Genomic DNA, 23776 nt, shown 5'->3' with positions numbered 1-23776 from the left:
TTTCCCTTACTTGGGAAGAATTTCATTCAAATCATTTCCATTGCAAAATTTTGAAATGAAAGTACAGTCTCTCCACAGTACACTATTCTCGATAGTAGAACTGTTCGCAAAGAGGGCAAAGAACATTAATTTCCATCCCACCTGATAAAACCTCCAAGGAATATACAGCAGCAGCATTATTCAGAGATACCTGGACAAAGACACGAGATAAGATAAAGGTGCACCATTACAGAACAGGATGATTTATTGGTCTTTCAAGCACACTGAAACTAGACACTTCAGAATCTTCCGTCAATACACAGTATATAGAAACCACTTCAAAAGTTAAATCACTACAAGAAAAAAAAGCAGATCAGAACTAAGCAAGGTGCTTAGAAAAGTACGTACCTAATCCTAGGCTATAATCTGCCCTGGGTTCTAGCAAATGTTTCCTAATCCATTTTGAGTTTGAGATTTTAAGGCTGAAAATTCCAAACCATGAACCATGTTAGCACGTTAGTAGGGCCATATGTGATATGGGTCTGTTTTCAACTGTGAGATTACATTCAAAGCACTGAAAGTGCAAACTTTCTAGAAAAAAAAAAAAGTGTTACATGCTGACACAATTGCTAGAGCCATGCTAGGATTTCTCTCATTTTGAAACGAGAGAAAGGCACACACAGGGCAGGTCTACTGAGCTCTCCACACTCTGAATAAGCGACAGAGTGAATGCTGAGCTTCACAAGAGATCAGCGTTGCATAACAGATGCCAAAGAATGGCTATGCAACTACTCACTGCAAACCAAAAATGCATATGTACAGGCAATTTCCTGGTGAAACATTTGTGAGTGACAAAAGCTCTGGATAAAGTGTGCAAAAACTCTAATCCTGCTTCCTTTGTTATTTTCTTTCGTTATTTGAATTGCCAATGGCCTCAGATATGTCTTCTCATTTTTTCTCCTCTCCTCTGACTGTCTTGCAGATTCTTTCCGACATGCTTTTCTCTTCCAGTAATGAAATCTTGACAACTGCTTCCTGCCACATAAATTTGGGGTTGATTTATGAACACTTGGTTTTAAAATGTAAGCTTTTTAGAGATCACAAGCTACTATTCAACATTGCTTTATAGTATGATATTACCTAACCAAAAAAGAACAAGTATGTTATTCCTGTTTCTTAAGGGATGAACTCCTGGGGAATGGAAGAAACAGGAGAGGGATCATCTCCCATTTTGAGGTCCTTGGTTCCAAGCTTTACGAAAGACACCGGTCTCTGAGCCAGGTCCTGAAGGATGAAGATTGGAATGGAGGTGTCCTTGGGTTAGGAGTGATGCCCAGGGTGATAACAAAGGGTGTTTTGTTTTGTTTTGTTTTTCCCACCAAGATTATTCAAGAGTATTTCATCCTGAACATAAGCATTTAACTCACATTTTCCCCAATCACTGCAAGATGCCAAGAACCCCATCACCTGTTTAGTTTCACGATGCTTTAACCTCAGCCTCAGGGATGAGTTTCAGACCCAATAGTTACAAGATCTGGGGGCTGCTCTCCCACATCTACGGACCATCTCCTTCACACCTCTACTTTCCATTTAATGAGCTGTAAATCAGACACAGCATGCCATGGCAATTAGTGCAGCACATTGGAGCATTTAGTGCTTTTAACACTTGGGCATACAACTCCCGTATCAGATTAAAAGAACACTGACATTTCTGAAGGCACTTCTTTGAATGACCTTTCCTCTTTTCTGGCCACCACCAAGCACTTAAAACTCCTTTACAGCTGTTTCCAAATGCCTTCCAGACTCCCATCAGCCTGTACAGCAGCGGGATGGTGAGCCCTAGCCTAGTTCCTACAGAGGAGCAGAACTTTCTCGCTGCTACAAGGGAGTAGAGGAAATTCCTCCCACGCAAATGCACTTGTTCTCACCTTTCTTGCTGTAAGAGAAAAACAAAGAGGACAAAGAACTGGAATATCTGTTGTAACAGGAATACCAACAGGAGCCTGTCTCTAAATAATTAGCTTGCCCATAGCCCTCAGATCTCGATAGGAAGAGAAGTAATCAATCAATCCTTGCCTTTGATCTCTATTTGGCAACAAGCTAGATCTAAGCATACTTGAATCTACTGCCTGTTTTCTCTTCCCTTCCATGTTTTCTCTATGATTCCATGAAAGCATGCTTCAAGATGGAGTTTGGTACAGTAAAGGCTTAGCTGATGAGCTGTGCTCCTTGCAGACTGGACAGCCTGTTACTGTGACACAGTCGCTTCCCCCTCCTGTTCACAGCCACTGCTGCAGCTCTGCTTCTGTGCTAGCTCCATCCCCAGGTGCAGCTGCTTCTGAGCCCTGTTTCTGTGAGCCATAAACATTTGCAGAAGTTTCTAGTATTTACAAAAGTAACCAAAGGATAAATTGTACTGGGGATCAAAGAAAAGCTATCGTGGAAAGCTCACGTGCCAACTCACTTATACATGCCACTCTGATCTAGGTCGAGGAATTGCTAACAAGCTCAGCACCACTGCATCCATCAAAACTGAGCCTGGTCTTCGGTGTCACTGACACAAGTCAAGCTCTTAAGTGCCGTCAGGCTCAGAAAAGCTTGTGATGTGAAAAACAGGAAGGAAAATACAGGAGCAAGACCTTAATCATATTAGAGGTAACCCCTTGTTCTCCTGATTTTTTGAGAAGTGATTTTTGCGCTGATCCACAGGAGCTGTTATTTCTGAAGTTGTGCAAGTGCCAGTCACAAGGTTCAGTACTGAGCTGTACGTGACCCTAATTTTGATAAAGTAATGCTATTATTTTCATGAAAAATACTTAAGAAGCAACAAAAGCAACAGCCATTTCACTATAAAGCAATGATTTTCCATTTAATTACTCTTCCAGCTATAACATCACAGTATTCCCATAAGGCTTGCTCTCAAGAGATTTTATCCCTGTTGAATTTTAACATGCAGTTGCACTTCCACAAGCAAACCGCCTGCAATATTCCACCTAACCTCAGTACTGGGAGGCAATATAGACTGGGAGAATATAAAAAGAAAGCAATTTTCACTGACAACTATGTCCTTGACTTGTACTGTGACTTTGATCAAAACACTTAATCCCTCATTTGTTTCCTTGTCTCTGAAATGAAGAAAACACTGACATACTCTACCAGTGTTACTGCAAAAATTAATTAGTAAACACCAGTACAATACTTTGCAATTAACACACGTTCTTTTGCTTTACAAGTAGTATAGAGTGTCCTCTGTTGTTCATATTCTGGCAAGAGAAAAAATGGTAAGGTGTGTAAAACTAAATTATAAAAAAAGTAGAGAATGCATAAAAAGACCAAGAACCATACAAACGTTGACATACCACAATGCTCATAAGGAAAAAAAGAAAAAACAACCACACACTACATTATTATGCCTCTTACTGTAGATTCACTGCATGTAGAATTACATTCACTGCATACAGAATTACACATTCTCTGCGTAATTTAGATGGGAAGAGATCTTGGGAGGACATCTGGTCAAATCCCCTTCTCAAATCAGGGCCAACTTCTAAATGGTATCTGAGTTGCGTCAGGTTGCTCAGGGTCATCTTATTAGCACATGTAAGTGCAGCATTTATAGCACAAGTTAGTCAGCACACATTTAGATATGAAACTTCCCGACCACGTGTCTCAGACATACATTTTGCTACCCTTGTGTCTCCTGTGATCAACTGCTGAGCAGGAAGCTGTGACCAGATGATCTCCAGAGATCCACTCCAACACCAAATCATTCTGATTTTACATGGCATAGGCCGTTCACATCAATATCAAGTTGCAAATCACTTTCTGCAGCCTCCCTGTTGTTGCCACCAGATTCCCACCCCCTTTGTGCTCCCATCCTTCACGTGAAACTGCCACTTTTGCTTTCTTGGCAGCATCATTTTGGCCCTTCTAGCTTAATTCACTGCCAAATTTCCTTGTAAACTCCTTGGCTTATCAAGCAGAAACTGCCAACCAGGTGTTGGACTGTCTTGAGCCACACTTAATCATGCATGCAAGTTAAGGAAGCACTAAACTGTCCCCTCACCCTTCTCCTCTGGTCTGCCCAAACGGGGGCTGGATGCCAGGGAAGGACAGGGGCTGCCACTGCCTGCTGCCCAGGACAGAGCGGGGCTGGCGGATGTAACAGGTCTCCCCTCCAACCACCGTCCAGAGCAGCTGGACACATGGACAGACCGGGCAGCTGCTCAGAAGGAAATGAAGCAACTCTTCTGCCAGATGAAAGGGCAGCAGGAACAGTTCATTGGCACTATAGGTCTACTCAGCATCTTACATCTTAAGCGCTGACAGCTTCGACTGGTGGCTTTACCAGCTCTGAGTGTTACTCTAGAAAGTAAGAAAATTGTGTTTTGTCTGCTGAATGACACCAAGACAGAAGCACTGTCTGGGAAACTGCACACACAATTGTGTTCTCATCCTTGTCAGTTGTTCAGGATTCACTGCTAGTTTATCCTTACGTAAAGCCTCTCCTCCCACCCCTCACACACTGTATCACTAGGAACAAAAAAAAAATATATATATATATATATATATTTTTTGTAATCACACAATAAAATGTACTTAATGGATATACTTATTCAATTATTATATTGTTGAAAGGGGAAAGCTTTAAGCAAGTCTTTACCTAAGCCTTACGAAAGTGAAGTGGAATGATAGCACCTGAGCATGATCTGACTTGAGATGAATGTGACACGTCACACTTCTGTCACAGCTCTGGTTCCAGGGTTTTCCCAGTCCAAAGTGTGCCAGACACCTGCCTCGGGCACACAGCAGCACCATCTGGTAATGCTGTCTTTTGCACATTAAATGGGGGAAACCTTTCTGAAGGCAGTGCTGAAAGCTGCCAGCTGGATAAAAGAGCAGCTGCTGTGTGCATCCTACCTACCTGCACACCACTACGCTGCTGATCTGGATTTCATCCCAGATATAAACCAAGTTTGTATCTACTGTTTTGAAGACTTGAGTCTGGCTGTTCTGCCAGTCTTTACAGACGAGAGTGCACAAGCTTCCCTAAACAAGTTCCCCACACATACAGGTGAAAAGTATGCCAAGCACAGAAGTGTAAAGGTGAGTAGGTCCTAAAAGAAATTAAAACACAACAGGCATCTAACGAAGCCTAGATGCAAAGTCGCCCCAGATTTTTTTAGTAGAGAAATTACTTGCTGTTATGAATAAAATCAATGATTATCAGGGAGAACTTTTTATAGCTGGCTTGTAATTTGCTGAAGTATTATTAATACTTTTATAAGTACTTGCTTCTACTTTAAAATCATAATCACCTGGGCTGAAAACTTCCAAATTACACTTTTTTAAGAAAATAAATGAACAAGTTATTCCCTACTGAAAATAATATCCTATTAAAATAAAGAGACATGAGCATTTTTAGATTTCAGCAGAATCCCTGCCTGCTTCTATTCCACCAGCACAGTCGGTTGCTCAAAACAACAGGAGTTTCTGCTCTGTACATTACACTTGAAAGTGTGACAAGCCAGTGAAATTTTTAGAAATAAAAGCTGCCATAACCCTGCTCTCCCCTCTTCACCCTTACTATCACCTAGGCCTTTTGGCTCCTTTTTTTCTCCCTACAGCTAAAGGAGAAGGACAGGGTTATCACCTCTGCTCTGCCTCCCAGTTTCCTCTTTCAGTACTCTGCCTCACCCAACCAAGACTCTCAGAGCTGCTCTGTGCTCCCAGCACTCTGGGAAGAGGAAGAAGGTTTCTAAGCTGGACTCCTACAAAAAGTTCTCAGCACAAGAAGCCTGTAAGAACAAAGTGTTGCACTTTCAATCACATGAAATACCACTGGGTCATTTATTTTCCTCTTCTTAACCTTGTTAAATTATGCCATTTTTAGTAGAGCTGTGGTCAAATCACATAGATGCTCAAGTTCTAGATTTTGGACTTCTAATAAAGATGGACTTTATACTTAGATTCAGCAAATCACTAAAGCATAAACACACGGGTAACTTCTGTGACTCATTTAAAGAAATGTCCTTCAAACAAAAGGAGTTCATGACACATTCACAGAATCATTAAGGTTGGAAAAGACCTCTAAGATCAACTGGTCCAATCGTCCACCTACCATCAATATTGCCCACTAAACCATGTCCCTAAGTACCACACTTATTAAACCCCTTTCCTTGAACACCTCCAATGGGCGGTGATTCTACTATTTCCAATGCACCTATTGTTTGTGACATTAAAACTCACAAAGCACAGGAACCAAGAATGGAAACATCATTACTGATCTATACAGCGTAACACATCTGAAAGAGTTCATTTTGCATTTTATTTCACTTCACCTGTTACATTACCTGAATTTCATCAAGTAACTGGTTGATTTTCCTCTGCTCCTTCTTTATACCTTCAACTTTGCTGCGTATTTGTTCAGCAGCATCCAATCAAGTTTCTAAAACATCAGCCTGCACGTGCATTATGAAAACCGAAGTCCTGTAGAAATGCATTCAGGAATGACAAGCAAACAAGATGCATACTACACGTGCTCATTAATAACTGTTTTATACCAGGAAAAAGCCACAGAGGCCAATTTGCCACAGTGACAATGCTCTGCGGTGCCCTGTAAAGCACTAACACATCAGATTAGCACTCCCCATCCCCCTTACACACCTCAATCCTTTCAATGGCCCAATTAAAACGACCATTACTATCCTCAATAATATAGATACTTCGTACAAAGTACATCTAGTTGAGGGTAAGCCATAAGCAGCATGGGAAGCACAGGTCTGATCTGAGCCTCCCAGGAACTGCTGCTTTGTGTGCCCAATTAAAAGATTATTTATTTTACTGACATCAGAAACCTGTCACCATGCATGTCTGGAACACAAAACCAGAGTCTGGAAGAAAGCTAACCTTCTACGAGAATCAGAACAGGAAGCAAAATAACGTCTTCTGAGCTCTACATAGAAACCAGGAGCTCTTCAGCTCCTGTATGTGCCTGTTTCAACATATTTTTGTCACAGCTGCAACAGGTCCTCCTTTTTCGACCATTTCTCTGTAATTGTTTTACCCAACCCAAGTGCAATTCATGATTGGTACTGCAAATCAATCAAGTGCCATCTCTCCTTTAACCCAGGAGCTTTGCGTAGCTGGATACTACTGCAGCTGCTAATGCCTGCTCCATTTATCTTCCTCTAGGACTGACAGCTACTTGTGGGGCATTTTTCCTTTGTTTTTAAATCACTCAGCTTTCAGCTGTTACTGATTTGTCATCAAGATGTGATCCAGTTTTGCTGATTGGAGCAAAACTAAAGCTAGGAATGCCAGAAGATCATCTTCATCCAGATTAAATCGGCATTATCCAGGTTAAATGTGGAGAAAGAGTACGCACACACACTGAAAAATCAGCTGTTCCATAACACAAAACGGATTACTAAATAATTACTAAATTGATAAATAAATGCTTTTAAAAAAAAGACTGTGTTTATGTTGTAAGACCTCCAAATCTGGATACATATATTTTTACTACATCATCGAACTCTGTCAATATGCTGCATTCCCACAGCCTTTAGTAGTGAATTCCTCCAAACTGATGATGTGGGTTGTTTTTGTTTTTGTTTTTGAAGAGCACAGTAAAATAAAGATAAAACAGGAAAACTGAACAATCAGGCTTTGAGTGCACACTTTTTTCCATTCTAAATGAAGAATAATTCAACCTCACGAGTTCCCCAATGGCTCATACCTTCATCTCAAATATTTTTACACTTGCAGAAAGACACTTTGCTCTGGCAACTATAAAAATATGCTAAGTTTGATATTCACAAATGAAACAGAACAGTAACATTTCACATGAGCCAATGCACATAATTCATTTTGCATCACGGATTATTTTCTTCCAGTGATTGTGACCTTTCCATCTGCCCTTATATAAAAAACAACTTGTATAAAGAACAAACTCCTTTGTGAGCTGAAAGTAAGCGCAACAAAGCTGACCTTAAAACCAAGAAGTGTACATGCAAATACAGAACACACAACTAGTACAGGTATTTCATTCCGGCTGCAGGGTTTTATCTACACTTACAAAATGAAGCCTGTGACCTCTCTGTAATATTGCCAGTACCCAAATTCACACAAGGCTCTCCAAAATAATGAAATTTTAAATCTGTTTTACACTGGAAAACGTTCATAGCAGTATGAAGTATACTGATTTTAACATTAAAAAAAAGGAATGCCTTTTTGTCTGTCATTTATACTTAATCTAACTGTATCTACTGAAGCTTACTGCAATGAATCGCAGGCCAGACAAAGAAAGTTAATGATGAAAGGGCCATGGTCTTTGTTTTGAAGAACCTCATTCTAACAGTTGCTCTATTTCACAGAAACATAGAATGGGTTGGATTGGAAGGGACCTTAAACCTCATCTAATTCCAACCCGCTGCCATGGACAGGGACCCCTCCCACCAGCCCAGGTTGCTCCAAGCCCCATCCAGCCTGGTCTTAAACACCTCCAGGGATGCGGCAGCCACAGCTCCTCTGGGCAGCCTGTGCCAGTGCCTCACCACCCTCTGAGTAAATTTCTTCCTTATATCTAATCTAAACCTACCCTCTTTTAGTTGGAATCTGTTACCCCTTGTCCTGTCACCACACCCCCTGACAAAGAGTCCCTCCCCAGCTTTCCTGCAGCCCCCTTTAGGCACTGGAAGGCTGCTCTAAAGTCTCCCCAGAGCCTTCTCTTCTCCAGGCTGAACAACCCCAACTCTCTCAGCCTGTCTTCATAGGAGAGGTGCTCCAGCCACTTGATCATCCTCATGGCCCTCCTCTGGACTTACTCCTATACTTCCATGTCCTTGTGCTGGGGACCCTAGAGCTGAACGCAGGCTCCAGGAGGGGTCCCATGAGAGCAGAGCAGAGGGGGACAATGGCCTGTTAAAGTCCCTTTGGATGGCAGCCCTTCTGCACGTCACCCGCACAACACAGCTCAGTGTCATCAGTGAACTTGCTGAGGGTGCACTCAATCCCATTGTCCATGTCATCAACAAAGATGTCAAACAGTGCCAGTCCCAGTACGGACCCCTGAGGATCACCACTCATCACTCATCTCCCCCTGGACGCTGAGCTGTCGACAGCAACTCTGAGTGCGACCATCCTGCCAATTCCTTACCCACCGAGTGGTCCACCCCTCAAATCCGTATCTCTCCAATTTAGAGACACGGATATCATGGGGGACAGTGTCAAATGCCATGCAGAAGTCCAGGTAGATGATGTCAGCTGCTTTTCCCCTGTCCACCAATGCTGTAACCCCATCGTAGAAGGCCACCAGGTTTGTCAGGCACAACCTGCCCTTAGTGAAGCCGTGCGGGCTGTCACCATTCACCTCCTTGTTCTCCATGTGCAAATTTCTTTTCTTCTTTTGAGGAGAGCTAACCCTGGTGGTGCAAAGGATGAAAACAAAGTGCCAATGCATTGGCATTTTGCCAATCCATTTTGGAAACAGGATTAACAGAGGCATTTAAAGGCAACAGACAAAACTGTTTATCCATTAAAAAAAAAAAAAAAAAAAAAAAAAAAAACACTTTTCCTTTCGAGATAGTACTTTACTTGGAGCAGAGGATTCTTATTCTTGGTACAGTGAGTTTCTGGCAGCAGACAGAGGCCCCAACTTAAGGCAAGACACACACACACACACACACACTTCCCTTGTGCCCAGATAGGCTTCAGAGATGTGTCCCCTAACTCTGAATTTGTTTAAGGATTAGCCAAGGCTCTGTACACATGAATTGGCATAACAGTGGTGACTTGTTCATGTCCATTAAAAGGAAAAAAAGTCTCGAGAGCATCCAGACTAATGAATTTAATTCCCTCTTAGAGCTAAATGTGTTAATTATTAAACAAACCAATATTATAGGCCATGGTAAAAATGATAGCCTTAAGAACACCCTCACTCATTTTAATATGTGCAAACAGGACTTAGGGACTTCCTACACAATTTACAAGTGGTATACTTAGAAAAGGGATAAATGTTTTAAAATTAGGCTCCACTTCTGTTTATATAAAAGCTTGCCCTGTCCCAATCTGACTAGGCTGAGACTGAAAGCATTTGAAACAGCAGAAAAAAATTGTCCAGGTAGCAATCCCAAAAAACAGGGAAATTCACAATGTTTTTGTTTGTTTGTTTTTGGTTTTTATGATTATATTTTTTGTATTTCAGATGACTGCCTTCCTGCTCTGCTGCATCAGTAACAAAGTCCTTCTGTTTCCTGTCGCAGAATCTGACTCTTTAATAAATTGCACAAAAAGGAATGTGCTCATTTTAGCACATAGCGCCAGATTCCCAAAATACAGAGTAATTCTGAGACAATAAGAAATGCCAGATCTTAGAATTTAAATTTCAGCACTGTTATGAAGAAGGTAAATTGGCTGCCAGGCACTGGAACTAAACCAGTGATCTCAACAGTCAACTCTAAAGAAGCCTGAATCATCCTAAATGAGAAGCATAAAAGCTTATTGACACATGGCTTAAGAAGTTGGACTGATAAGAAAGGCAAAGGATCAAAAGAAGCATAAAACAAAAACACAAAAAAAAAAGAAGGGGGGGGAGGAAGGAAAATAAAGTACTGCAAAGGAACATTCTGAACATGAAAAATAGATCAACTTGTACCAGCAACAGAAAACACCCTGGGGTCATTCCCTTGTTCTCATTCTCTCACAAGTGGCATTTTTATCAACACGATGGAAATGAAGCAGAATTGCCTTCACATGGTGCTTTACTTCTAAGCATATTCTCCGCTTCTCACAAGCTTTCAGTAATTATTTAGATAGCACAATAGGCAGTGACGCTATCATGGGACCCCTGGAAACCGCGTTTGGACAGAGGAGTATGGAAGAAAGGTGTAACTGGCACTAAACTTCATTTTCTCTTGTGCACACATAGCACATTTCAACTCCCAAAAAAGGCTGTTCTTCACAAGCTTTGCATTTTATTTTAAAAGTTGTGTTTAACTAGCTGCACTTCACAGATACTGTTACTGAAAAGAACTGTGAAAGGGAATGGCCGGAATCAGGTGCTGTTAAAAATCTTTCCTCTCTGTACTTCCACTTCATCTGCTCCCCATTCTTCCCCAGGAATGACAAAGAGCAAACACCTTGCAGCACAGCCTGAAAATTAAATGGATGGGGCTGAATGAAGCAATTTCACAGCTGCAGACTTTGAAATCAAGTCAGGGGAATGCTGCACACGGCCATCAGACTGATTGCCCCAGAGCTGTGCAAGGAGACAGCTGCCCTCTCAGCTATCCAGAATTCAATTCTTATTTTACAGCTCTAATACCAACATGTTCATTTTAGAATTGCACCTGGAAATTACCTAGTTTAATTTACTTCCTTTCAAAATACTGGTGGCAGCATTTTGCTAATGACAATACTTTCAGTTCAGCATTTATTTTCAACCACAAAAGCTAAAATAATCAAACATACAATTCTTGATATCAAACCCAGAACACAGATAATCTCAGAGTTTATCTAAGCCATTGTTACAGTTGGCGAGTGATCACTATGATTTAAGACATACAAGCAAAAAAAACAAAAACAACAAGAACAACAACAACAAAAAACACCACACAACCCAATTGCAGGCCACCACAGTAAGAAACCAGTTCAGGCTGGGGTAATGCCTGTCAGCGAACAATTACTGATGCTGTCTTTAAATAAGAAGATTTCCAACTTTTTTTCCTCTTAAAAAAGAAAGACCATAGGAATATGAAGCTGTCCTTGATATTCCCTGCAAAAAATGTGATTGGTCTTGCATTATAAAAGGTTGAGGTATGCTTCTGTAAGCTCCCTACTTACCTGACAGACAGATGAGTTGAGCCTGAGCACTTTCTTCCTAAGCATATTGCCCGAAGTAATTCCAGTAAATCCACTTATCGGAAAAATCTTAAGCTACCCTTAAGTTTGTGTTTGTTTGTGTTTTTTTTTAAAAGGTCAGCCTTTCTGACAGCCATCAGAATTCTTATCTTCATCAAATTTACTAAAAGCATGTACAGACTCATAACCAAGTTACCACGGTTCATCATGGTTCTGCACATCAGCAGCACAGTGGTTATCCATCACCTTCACACCTAGCCCATAGCAGTTGCAGGGTATTGAGCCCCACCATGAACAGCAAAGAAACTTCTGGCCAGAAGGTGTAGAATAAGTTGCTTTACCGTGGATTTGCTGTACTCACAGAGTGTTCACACGGTTATCTTGACTCTAGACACATTCTAGCCTGCTAAACTTGTCTTTGCGTCCAAAGACGGGCAGTGAAGCTGGTGAGGGGTCTAGAGAACAAATCTTATGAGGAGCAGCTGAGAGAGCTGGGGTTGCTTAGCTTGGAGAAAAGACGGCTCGGGAGAGAGCTTATTGTGCTTTACAGTGACCTTAAAAGAGGTTGTAGCAAGGTGGGGATCAGGCTCATCTCCCAGGCACCAAGGGATAAGGAAATGGCCTTAAGTTGCACCAGGGCAGGTTTAGGTTGGATATTAGGAGAAATTTTGTTACTGGAAGGGTTGTGCTGCATGGGAACAGGCTGCCAGGGTTGAGTCACCATCCCTGGAGGTCTTAAGAAACATGCAGATGTAGAACTTCATAGCATGGTTTAGTGGTGTTAAAGGTTGGACTAGATGATCTTGGAGGTGTTTTCCAACCTGAATTGGTGAATTCCAACCTTTGATTCTATAACTGGATTGCAGTTCTAAATGCTACAGCTTTCAAGGAAGCCACTTTATGCAGCTTAACTCCACATATTTGAACTATTTCATCTTACCAGTTTTAATCTTTACTTTCTACCTAATCAGTCTGAATACACAAGAGACAGAGAACTATATTATTCCACAACCACTACTGACACAAAATACCAACTCCCACTGTATCAGCCAGCCCACCCAGATAATAATGGGCACAATTTGGCCTGCTTCATGCAAGCAAACCAAGACTCTTACCTGCTCGGGGCTCTATCGTCTTGTTGGAACCTTCATCCATAAACACAAACCGTCCACCACCAAAATCTTCAGCATAGTCAGAGAGATACAGCAGTGAAGTATAGTCAAAAGAGCCGTAAGTCACCTGGGAGTAAAGTCAACAATTACAAAAATTTTACAACATTCTGCTCTCATCTTTGCAGAATATAAGTAATTAAGCAGATAGAACTGATTGGCTTTCTAATTTTCCAGTTGTCACATATTTAATAAAAGGATCGCTAAAAAACGAGAACATTTCTATAGAAATTATACGTTTATTAGTCTATACAGTTTATACACAGACTACATACATCTTCTACGCATGACTAGTATTTTACCTGTATTATTTCTATTATTACAGTTCGAAAAACTAAAGAAATGGTTTTATTGATCTTTGTCATCCTATCTCTGCTGAACAGCTGGCAAAAAACATGGTGTCAGAAGTTATACCTTTGCATCAAATCAAATATATGGAAATGCTCAGATTTATTTATATTATTTCAAAATCAAATTTCACCATAATGCTGATAAGAACCAAAACCAGTCTGTGAGTAATTTACCCTATCTCTTAGCTAATCACAGTTTGAGGTTTCTGGAAACCTCACCTTTTACTCTCTCTTTCATCAGTTATCAAGCAGAAACTTCATGGTAACAGTGAATCAGACCTTCCCAATAAATACACCTTCGCTGGAGGAACACCTACTCCTTTCCATACAGGTTTTAGGTTTTGTTTTTTTTTTTTGTTTTTAAAACCTTCACACATGGCTTTCAAAGTCTCTGCTTCTTCTCAGCCTACAGAACAAACATCACATTTTTAAGTATAACAGACTGATTTTCGTTCCTGTTAAAGTATTATTTATTTGCCTCAATATGAACATTGAAGATGGGAAAAAGAAGTGGTATATATTGGATAGCTTCACTCTGAGCTTTAAGTACTTAACACTGAGCTGAAAATACTTCCTTTTCATATCCAGGTCACCTACAATCAAAAACATACTTAGGAATCAATGGCTGTATTCTCCAATTTCTTTACAGTATATCACAACTCAATGAAGTTCTGCTTTACACTGTCAAACAGCAAAATGTGCAGCACGGAAGTACTGCAGAAATATACAACATTAGCAGAGTGTTTTGGCTGACCTGGTGACTGTTAGAGGTAAGTGCTACTTCCAAACATAGAAGTTCTCTAAATATTTTATTTTTTTTTCTAAGTTACATTCATTAGTGCCAGTTAAATTTTGGCTCAGCACAGTTGTACACATTATTCTGTAAGAGAACACAGCAACAGATGGGATAGGAAGACATTTTCATTCTTACTCATTTTGTTATTTTGACCATACAAGCTGGAAAACAAAATCCAAATCCAGCAATAAGCAGCACTGCACAGCCCAAGCCAAAAGAATGAGAAATGTTTTGGTGATACCCTTGTCCCTATATTTACCCCAACCCTATCAGCAATGTAAGGCAGTAAATGTGAATTCATGAGCATGTGCTACAGCAGCACCTCAGAACAGCCAGTCTACAGCCCTCCTCCTGCAACCAGCTTTGCAAAGCAATCACCTTCACCATTTTGATGATTAAAACCTCCAGTTAGCTTAAGGCTCAGCTTGTTCTACTTCAGGCAAGAAAGGCTGAAAAGGGATATGAATGCTGCCTATATGGGGATAGGAGGAAGTGGAAGAGGGAGAGGAGGGAGGGGAAAAGTCTTCTTAATGTAAAAGCAAGGGTTCATGCAAACCAAAATAGGTATAAACTCAGCATGAATAAGTCTAAGCTAAAAACTAAAGAAAAATTGTGCCAGAGTCCTGGAATAGATTTTTCAGTAGGAGAAATTCAAGGTAAACAAAACAAAGTCGATTCTGTGGCAGAGCCTGACAAGACTGTGAAAAATGACAGGATCCTTCCCTTGGGACTGCAGGAATCGCATTACCTCCCTTAGAGAACATTATAAGACTATTCTGCTGTCAGGGTTGAGTATGCAACAGCAATTCCATTATAAATCAGGCATTTGAAGTTTGAAAAATCCAGCTCCAAACAAATTCCATCCAAGATGAAATTCCACATCGTAAGACAACACTCTATTCGGTCTACCTTGCTTATAAATTCAACAAGATTAAATGATTCATTTGGGTGATTTAAGGGTTTCCATTTCCATGTAACTAAAAACCAAATGAATTTTAGGGAGGAAAAAAATCCAATCTCATACACACATAATAGAACTGTGCTGTTCCGTTATGCAGTTAAATATTCCAAACCAAAGATATTCAGATAGAGAAAAGTAATTGCAATATACTCAGCAATTCAGGGGAAAATGTAGAATGTTCTCAAGTGCTCCAAGGAGCCTGTATCTTTGAACCAACAGCATCAGGCTTTGAAACAAAAACATGTCAGATTCATTTTTCAAAGACTTGATTTTACCTTTCTTTTGCAAAGAGGAGAAAAAAAGCTGGAGTCTTCTAGCAGCAATCCTCACTGTTTAATTATTATGCAGGCATACACAAAAGCATCCAACTAACTGGCAAAAGTTTCAACATCCTGAGTTCTATCGATCTTTCTTCAATGTCTTGAATTCATGATTGTTCTGGGGGCCACACAGAAATACTACGGCACTTCTTTGTACAGTAATTCTTACTGCAGATCAATAGGGGCACTTTTCCCTTGTTTTCAACTGCAGTGAAAATGAACGAAACTTGGTTTGTGTTCTCAACTGCAAAAACTAAAACACCAGGCAGACTGGCTGCACTGAAGATACGCTGGGAAGGAACAACTGGTCTATACCTATTTAGCCTTCCCTGAAATATTTTCTGACCTACTGACCGTCCTGTTTGAATTCAGTCCTCTGCAGAGCTTTAAATCCTAAATGCTGTATAACCTGACCAGCTCTATGTAATTATTTTTTACCTCTTTCTAAACACACAATATAGATGGACATTTTATATAATATATATGCACAATGTAGAGTACGTTACACATATGTACATCTATAGTACATAATCTTCACGATGGAAGTGAAGTCAACAGGACCGGGGATGCCTCCCTGTCAGACCCTATTTAGGGCTCCATTAGCCTGGTTCACACCATTTTCAACTACGCAATGCAAACTGCTATCATTTAAACCACAGAAGTACATTATCTGGCAATAGCTGAAGTCCCTTATCCCAGAAAAGGGACGAACCACAGAGCTGAGGCAGTTTATACAAGAATGATCCCAGCCCACGGTGGTTTGTCCATCTCACTTCAGCACTTGGCACTGCTGACAGCACTTGCTCCATGTAAAGATCAGCGAGCGAGAATTGGACCACCACGTCATGAGCTCAAGAAGCACTTGCAAGGAATCTGCTCTAGGTCTCTGTACATGAGACTGTACAGAGACTGCACCACTGTACCCATGAATACTGTTCACCATAGCTGTGGTCTGGAAAGTTCCCTGCCCCTCCCTCCAAAATAAAAGGAACTGATCCACACAAGTGGGACCCACATAAGGCTTCCAGCTTAGCATACAATGCTGTCTGGACAGCTCAGACAGTGGCCCAGCATTGGCATGTTCACATGCAATCCTCACTGCGAGGATGCTTTTCAAAAGCACAAATGAAAATAACATTAAAATATATTTCAAACACGGAACATAAGTTTAAGGTGCAGACAAAAAACACTTCAGTTTGAATGCTTTACCTTTCCCAGTAGTGAGCTTCCTGTGGAAGTCAGCTGCTACAGAAATGAAAGTGTTCAAACTACCTATACATAATAAATAGGACAGTGCACAGTTTTAACTCCTGCAGTATAATCCAAAGTATACTTCCCCCGGAAAATACCTTGAAATCTAGCATGCCACATTTTCACATTTTAGAACAGGTATGGGATTTTGGGGGCATCAAATTCTACATGATCATGAACAAGGTGTTGTGTAACTGTCCGAACTGTGACAATAATCCTTCACTAGTGTCAAATCGGACTACACAACTGTTCACCGGAGAAACTATTACGGTTTAGATAACGCACAGCAGATTTGAGAGACCACATTTAGTGAGTGTTTTTTTCTTGTTGTTGTTTTGAAGCTGGAGGAGGGTGGAGGGTGTTAGAAAAAGCCAAAGCTAATCAGTTGGTAAATTATCTTGCAGGCTGTTTAGGGAGCAGATAAACAAAATGTGGACAAACAGATGGATAAAACCTGCAAAACATCTAACCCACTGCTCATCACATACAGGCACTGTCAGGATGCCGTAACAGAGAAGCAGCTTGCACAAAGGAAACAAATTCTCATCATGAAAACAGATTTACTTCTAAATGACAAAATAATGTGTACAGGAGAGACTTAGGTAGAAACACTTAATTGCAAGGTTATCCAACTAGCTTATTCATTTACCAATGCAAAACACATGTAGAGAAGAGTAAAGGAAGTATGAGAACATTGGCAAACCTACTTGTGCAGACAAAAAACACATTACAGTAATAAATCAGTCTTAAATTCTAAAATACACTTTTTGAGACTAAAAAAAAAAAACAAAAAAAAAAAAAAACAAAGAAGATATCCACAAGCTATTGAAGTTTCCTGCTTTATGCAGTGAAATTTGATTCTCTGAAAGGGTGAAAAACTGTGAAGAACCTATACTCGCAGAACGTGCACTGAAAACAAACAAAACCTTCCATTTATACATAACTGAAATGTAAATGCCGAGCAACTATCAGAAGACACAGATCAAGTCACAATGACCGATTTAGCACCTTTGAAACAGTTCCTGCTAGACCTGGCTGAAAGAGCAACACTCCAGTTGGAAACACAGCTTTGGTGGGACTGAAAGACTCCAGAGATGGAGGTCAGTTTAATCAACTTCTGACAAAACAGTCATTTCTGAGTAGTCATTCACACAATTTATTAATTTAACTGCCCTAAAGAACAAAACTAAGGCACAGAATATAAGAGAAATAGGAATGGTCCTAGCCTATGCTTCTGAAATTCACTTCTCTTTCCATTAGGTTCCTCTCCTGAAGGATTTTTACAAGCTCCAGTTTTCAAACATGTCTGACTAATTGTTTAATGCAAAATAACTTTAAAGTGATCTATTAATAACTGGAAACATTTACATCCCATCCCAGCCTCCTACTTACCTTGTCGATGTGGGGGTGCCAGTATTCATCGTGTGTTGTCTTGGCTTCTGTGCTGTTAATTCTAGAGAAGAATGTTGGCTTAGTCAGGTACATGGCGGAAGAGCTGATTCCGAACGTCTGAGCAATCTTTTCTTGAATTCTCCGTCTCACATCACTGCAAAGAACACAACACAGCACACTAATCATGAAAACAGCATAGAGGCCCCATTTAAACAGTGATGCACCTCTCTTGATTCTTCTACATCCTCCTTCATTCACTGTTACTGCTTCCTCAGAGCTAAGCTTCCTCCTCAGAGAGGAGGAAATCAAGGGAAACGTATACCTATACCTTCCCTTCTTATGTTGCCTTAAACAACTGAGATCTACCGTAGCAAAGGAAAAAAAAAAAAAAAAAGGAATCTGCTGCGCTTTTTGTTTTGTCCTATTTTTATCATCATCTTTATTTTCAAAATCTTAAGAAAAATGAACTATTTGAATCCAGTGGCCTAGATTTTAAAATTTCTTTGTGTAACCAGTGTGTTTATCAATGGAATTCTATCACGGTGAAAAATTTAAGAGATTAAGTTATTTTACATTCATATTTTTAATCCAAAGCAGATGACTGGAAATGTGTATGTTCATAAAGGGCTGCCTCTTGGGAAGAACCTTCAACTACTTTTAAGATAGCTTTAAACTAACAGATGAAGTCTCAGGCCCATGAATTCAGGGTTCTAGGCCAACATACACATTGATATCATAACCAGATTTTGATTAAAAATGAATACCGAGATGTTTTTCCCAATTATTCTGAAAGTTTCAACCAAGGTATCTCTACCTTGGCTATTCTTGTGTTTCTCTCAGGAAGCACAGGGAAAAGAACAGGTTTTCGTTTGGCTGGTTTTTGTTGTTGTTTTTAAGATCATAAAAATAGAAGACTAATAATCACACATGCTTCACTGCATTGAACTGCTTATATAGCAGCATCCTACGTTGTCTTTCAGGACAGAAAACTGCATACAGATCTCGACCAGGGCCATCACTGCATCAGCTTTAGTTCAGTCTATGCTTTTAAAGAGAAGAGATTTGCGACTCATCGAGAAGATCACGGGCAAATCCCACCAGTAAACACACACAGCTAGTATTTAACTTGGAGGAAATTAAAACAACAATGAATGCAATAACACAGCGAGATAAAATGAAAATGTTTTCTTTTAAAATCTAATCCCCTGTGTTCCATAAAGTCTTAATGGACTGTTTTCTCCCAATTTACCACATTCTTAGCTGTTGTATTAGTCTTCCTTCCCCAGCGCTTCAAAAGAAGCGCACAAGAACAAGATACTCAGGATGAACACTTTTCTGAAGTTTTGATGGAATTACATTACTAGTTTTGCATCTTTTTGTGTCAGACATTTCTCTACTGGATTGTACTGAACTTCAGCACAATTTACAAGAAACCATTTCCCAAGTAGTCCTCTGGGGAGTTCAAACAGTGACTAACAAGAAGTGACAGAACTAAAAACCAGACCTAAGTGTTGGACTGTGAAAGGCACCTCTTAAAGACAAGGACCAAAAAAACAAAGGCTTAATTACTCATCCTGTTCACAGCTTGTCCCCACCAAAAAATAATCAATAACAGACATACAGTTTGGATTTTTAACCTGTCTTAAAATAAGACAGGTTACAAAATGTTAAGTTTTCAGGGGTCAATTCAAACTGTTTTAGTTGTGAAATATGAAAACCATTAAATTTAGAGATGAGATTTTCAGGTATTTACACAGATGTAAAAATTGAGGTGTCAAGTTGAGAGCTACAAAATGGCAGAGTTTTGTAAAAGTGACATCAGGAAAGGATCTGTGGTCCCCGGTCCTTCCTCTCATACCTGTGGGTATCTGATCTTTCTGTCTTCCTTCCAAGAAGTAGGTCTTCAACAGAGGCTGCCTTATGCTTCCCAAAAAGCATCAGATGTAGCTACTCATTTCACTTCACCATGAACTGGGAGGAATCAGGCGCTTTGAACAGCCCAGCGGAAGAATTAATAGCCTAACCCGCAAATACTAAAGAAGTCTGTTCCCCAGCTCTGACACCGGGTGGCCAGGAGCATCAGCCAGCTGGAATATATCCGCAAGTAGCTGTGCCACAGTCCTGACATGACTTGAAATCTCCAGCCGTTGCTCATTAAGCAATACCGCTTCCTCTTTTAGGTTGATTCCTTTCCCATTTTCAAACACTTTCTATTAAGATTTGCTGCCTGGTGTTTATAAGGCTCCGCTAAGGCCGCACTCCTCTTTGAGACTTGCAACAGCTTCAGGCAAGACTGGATGTTTTGCAAACCAAGCAGGAAACAAAGCTCTCCTCAACACAACATTTTTGTCTCCTGACACACAAAAACAACCACCAAAAGCCTAGCTGGTTTGGACCAGCCAGTGGGTTATCAGAAGAAGAGGAAAACAAGCTCAAAGCATGCCACAAAGAGAAGCACATCCTTCTAAAGAAACTTGTTTCCTGTTTATAAATTAAGCAGGCAAGGGAAATGGGGAGACAAGTAATGAAGTTGTTGAGGTGACAGGTTTAACAGCATAGATTTAGCTTTTATCCTGGTCTCGTGGAAGCACCTGCCTTCTGCTGACCTAGCAATAACCATGTAGCTAGCCTCTGAGTGTGGATGCACATTGCTGGCCTCTTATTATCCTGTGTGCTACTGGCTTCAAGTATTGAATAAACTGCAGATTTCCACTGATACCTGAACAAATAACCCATATTGCAAAAATTTACTGCAAATAAGCCCCAAACAGCAATTTGTGACCTCTGAGTGTCTAAATGCTTTTTCCTGCTGAGTACGTACCATACTGCTCAAAGGCAGTGAAACTCCAGGAAATTCCTAGTTGAGCCAGCTCACGGATGTTATTTCTGCATGTTGGGTGATTAATACTCACTTTCTAATAGTGTGGGATGAGACAAAAAAAAAAAAAAAAAAAAAAGGATGTAGATCCTATAAGCTAAAAAAGAAAAATTAAAAGATGCAAAGGCAGACTGTTCCTCATTGCCTGTGAATTGCCAGCAGGAGTTCTCACTTTGTCAAATACAAGTAGCTGCAATTCAAATTAAGTTTTAAAAAGCTACATAACAAACTTAATACTTAATGGAGGTGGGGGATTAAGGTGCAGAAGAGTGATCTGACTGGGAAACTTTGCATCACACTATTGCAATTAACGACAAGGAGATCTGAGCTTCTAGTTAAAGGAAAATATGTAAAAAAACATCCTTTTACAAGTTAAATGCCAAAGGCAAAGATAACCAATGCCGTGGAACACATCATTTGCAGGGTGCTTTGTGACAGCTTTGCCTGCCCTTCATTTCACACAGTCACATTTACCCCACCGCAGGAGTCATCAACAGGTTGACAGGCTTATCAGTGCAAACACGAACTCTGCATCATACTCCATAAGGTATCTCGTGTCCTTCTTCACGGAATGAAATGGGAATCAAATGTTTACTTTGCTGTATAAGCAAAGACACGTCTTTGTTTAGAGGTCAAAATTTTCCCTAAACTACTACAGAGCATGTATCCAAACACATGCATCGATGTACTTCAGCTCATTCTGTGCCCAGTTTATGCCAAATACTGCATACAGTTGTTTTCAGAAGTGCTAATAAAGTCACTCTTCTTAGCCTATAACTCTTCTCTACAGCCTTGGCTAAACAGGCTAAGGCCAATTTTGGTTCAGAAAGCACTATCAAGGAAGCAATGAATGAGCCCAGTGCAATAAGAATGTAAACATTCATTTTCGTAAACACTGTTTTCATTCCAACTGCTTAGGGTCTAACCTGGTTCTGATTGGGTGTACTGAACAGAGCTCTGCTATGGTGATAAGTATATGAGTACCAAATCCAGTCAACAGTTAAGTAAAGGAAAACTAACTCCTGCCAAAACTTGTCAGCAGCAATCGAACACTTTCACAGTCACTGGAGGATATCAAAATGCACAGCCAGGCTTGGGCAAAAGCAGAACACCACTCACTAAAAACAACATATGATCACCTTGTATAAAAGTGGTGTACAAAATCTATTTTGTAATCAGAGCAATCAGGAAGAACAAAAAAGAATAGCCAATAGGACACACAGAACCTAGGAGAAAGGATGTTCACTAGACTGCAGAGTTTCCAGATTAACATACCACCAGCTACACAAGCAAGGACTGAGAAAAAGAACTAGGAGTGTCACATGAAAATTTCTGTAAGATACAAGCTCTGTCAGGCCAGCAAAAAGAAAGCACTGTTAGAGTCACTGTGGAAAGCAAGATTTCAAGCACAGAGACAGGAACACTCACAAAGCTCCATGAAACCACCCAACTTCCCTAGCCCACTGTCAATGTCTCTGCACTGTTCCCAGTGAAAAGCACCAAAGGCAGCAGAAGCAGGCAACTTGATGCTCTTCTATATCCAGAAAGTTCCAGCAGAAGTCAGACGTGCAAAATGAATAAAGGGAGAAAGCGAACTATTCGTTCCCCTTCTGCTCATTCCATGTCTGTGCCTTAATAAGTTATAAAGTTTTTGGAATAAATCTTTCATGATGCCATTTTCTGCTGAAGTCGTAACCTTTAAAACAAGCACACAGATTTAAAGGTCTCTCTTCTGGATAAAGGTGCATCTATTATGTGAAACAAGAGGAATTGCTGTAATATGCTTGTCAGGTGGAGGATAAAGAATCAGCCTAGAAAGCATAATTGATTCTGAAGCAACATAATTCTGACACAGACAGTTTAGAAACCAGCCTCCTGGCTAAGAATGCCTACTCGGATTTGTTATTGTTGCAATCAGTAATGCTCAGACATGAATTACATCTAGTTACATCTCTCAAGAGTGTATTTTTAAACAGACCTTGTTAGGTAAATAAAAGTAATGAAGATAAATGCTCCCAAGAATAGCATAAAATCATTCATGAAAGACATAAGGCACTACAGTCTGTGTTAAGCACTGCCATTAATATGAACAAAAGCATTTAATATACGTTGAATGGGATTCATATCCAGCAACCTGAAACACCCCCTACATTGTCATGCAAAACCAATGGAATATTGATGTTCCCCAGCAGTACTCTCACCCCACAATATAAGGGTCAGAAATGTTCGATGTTACCATAACTCGTATGAATTTCTGTTCATGTGAAATACATAAATAATCTGCAGTAAGACACCACCTCCCCATACACTTGTATCATTTCTGCAGATTCTTTGATCTTCTGTAGAGCAGCAGGCAGCACAAAGCCTATTATTTTCACATTAGTCCCCCCTATCTTGGTGAGGCAGAGTCTATTTTTCTTTACGCATTTGAAGTTCAGTAATAGTCAGTGTCACATTTTCAGGATGAGTTGTGGGACAGAAGTAAACACATTTGAACAATGGTCATCTATAAACATAATGGTATTTAAAAATGTTTAGGCTAAGTAATAAAAAAAATTCTAATTGGTCAATATTTAAGACAAAATTATTATAACTAATAACATGAATAAGATATGCTGGGTGTATGGAATATACCTATCCATTAACGTATTTGGATACTTCATACTACTTCCACCGCTAGAGGGAGGTCAGATTCCTTCACAAAGGCAAGAAAAAAGGACGAGAAAAGCAAAAACACTTTAACTTTAGACTTTAAGATGTTCAAGCCAGGTACGTTTTAAATTATGAGAACGCAACTGAAGTGCTTAACTAAAGATTTATT

The 23776-nt window shown here is 40.1% G+C and overlaps 1 protein-coding gene across 1 annotated transcript in view; it reads right to left on the bottom strand.

The window, feature by feature from the left end:
• OGFOD3 (2-oxoglutarate and iron dependent oxygenase domain containing 3) overlaps positions 1–23776 on the bottom strand; it is a 43871-nt gene that overhangs the window by 3804 nt on the left and 16291 nt on the right. Inside the window, exons 6-7 of the mRNA XM_035342717.1 lie at positions 18078–18231; positions 12954–13077 (exon numbers count right to left, since the gene is read on the bottom strand). Coding sequence (XP_035198608.1) covers positions 12954–13077; positions 18078–18231 — 278 coding nt within the window. The remainder of the gene's footprint in view (positions 1–12953; positions 13078–18077; positions 18232–23776) is intronic.

Source organism: Oxyura jamaicensis, chromosome 18 (assembly GCF_011077185.1).
Source record: "Oxyura jamaicensis isolate SHBP4307 breed ruddy duck chromosome 18, BPBGC_Ojam_1.0, whole genome shotgun sequence".
In the NCBI taxonomy this organism is placed as follows: Eukaryota; Metazoa; Chordata; class Aves; order Anseriformes; family Anatidae; genus Oxyura; species Oxyura jamaicensis.
The sequence above is the reverse complement of the archived record's forward strand: the minus strand, read 5'-3'. Positions and strand labels throughout refer to the sequence as shown.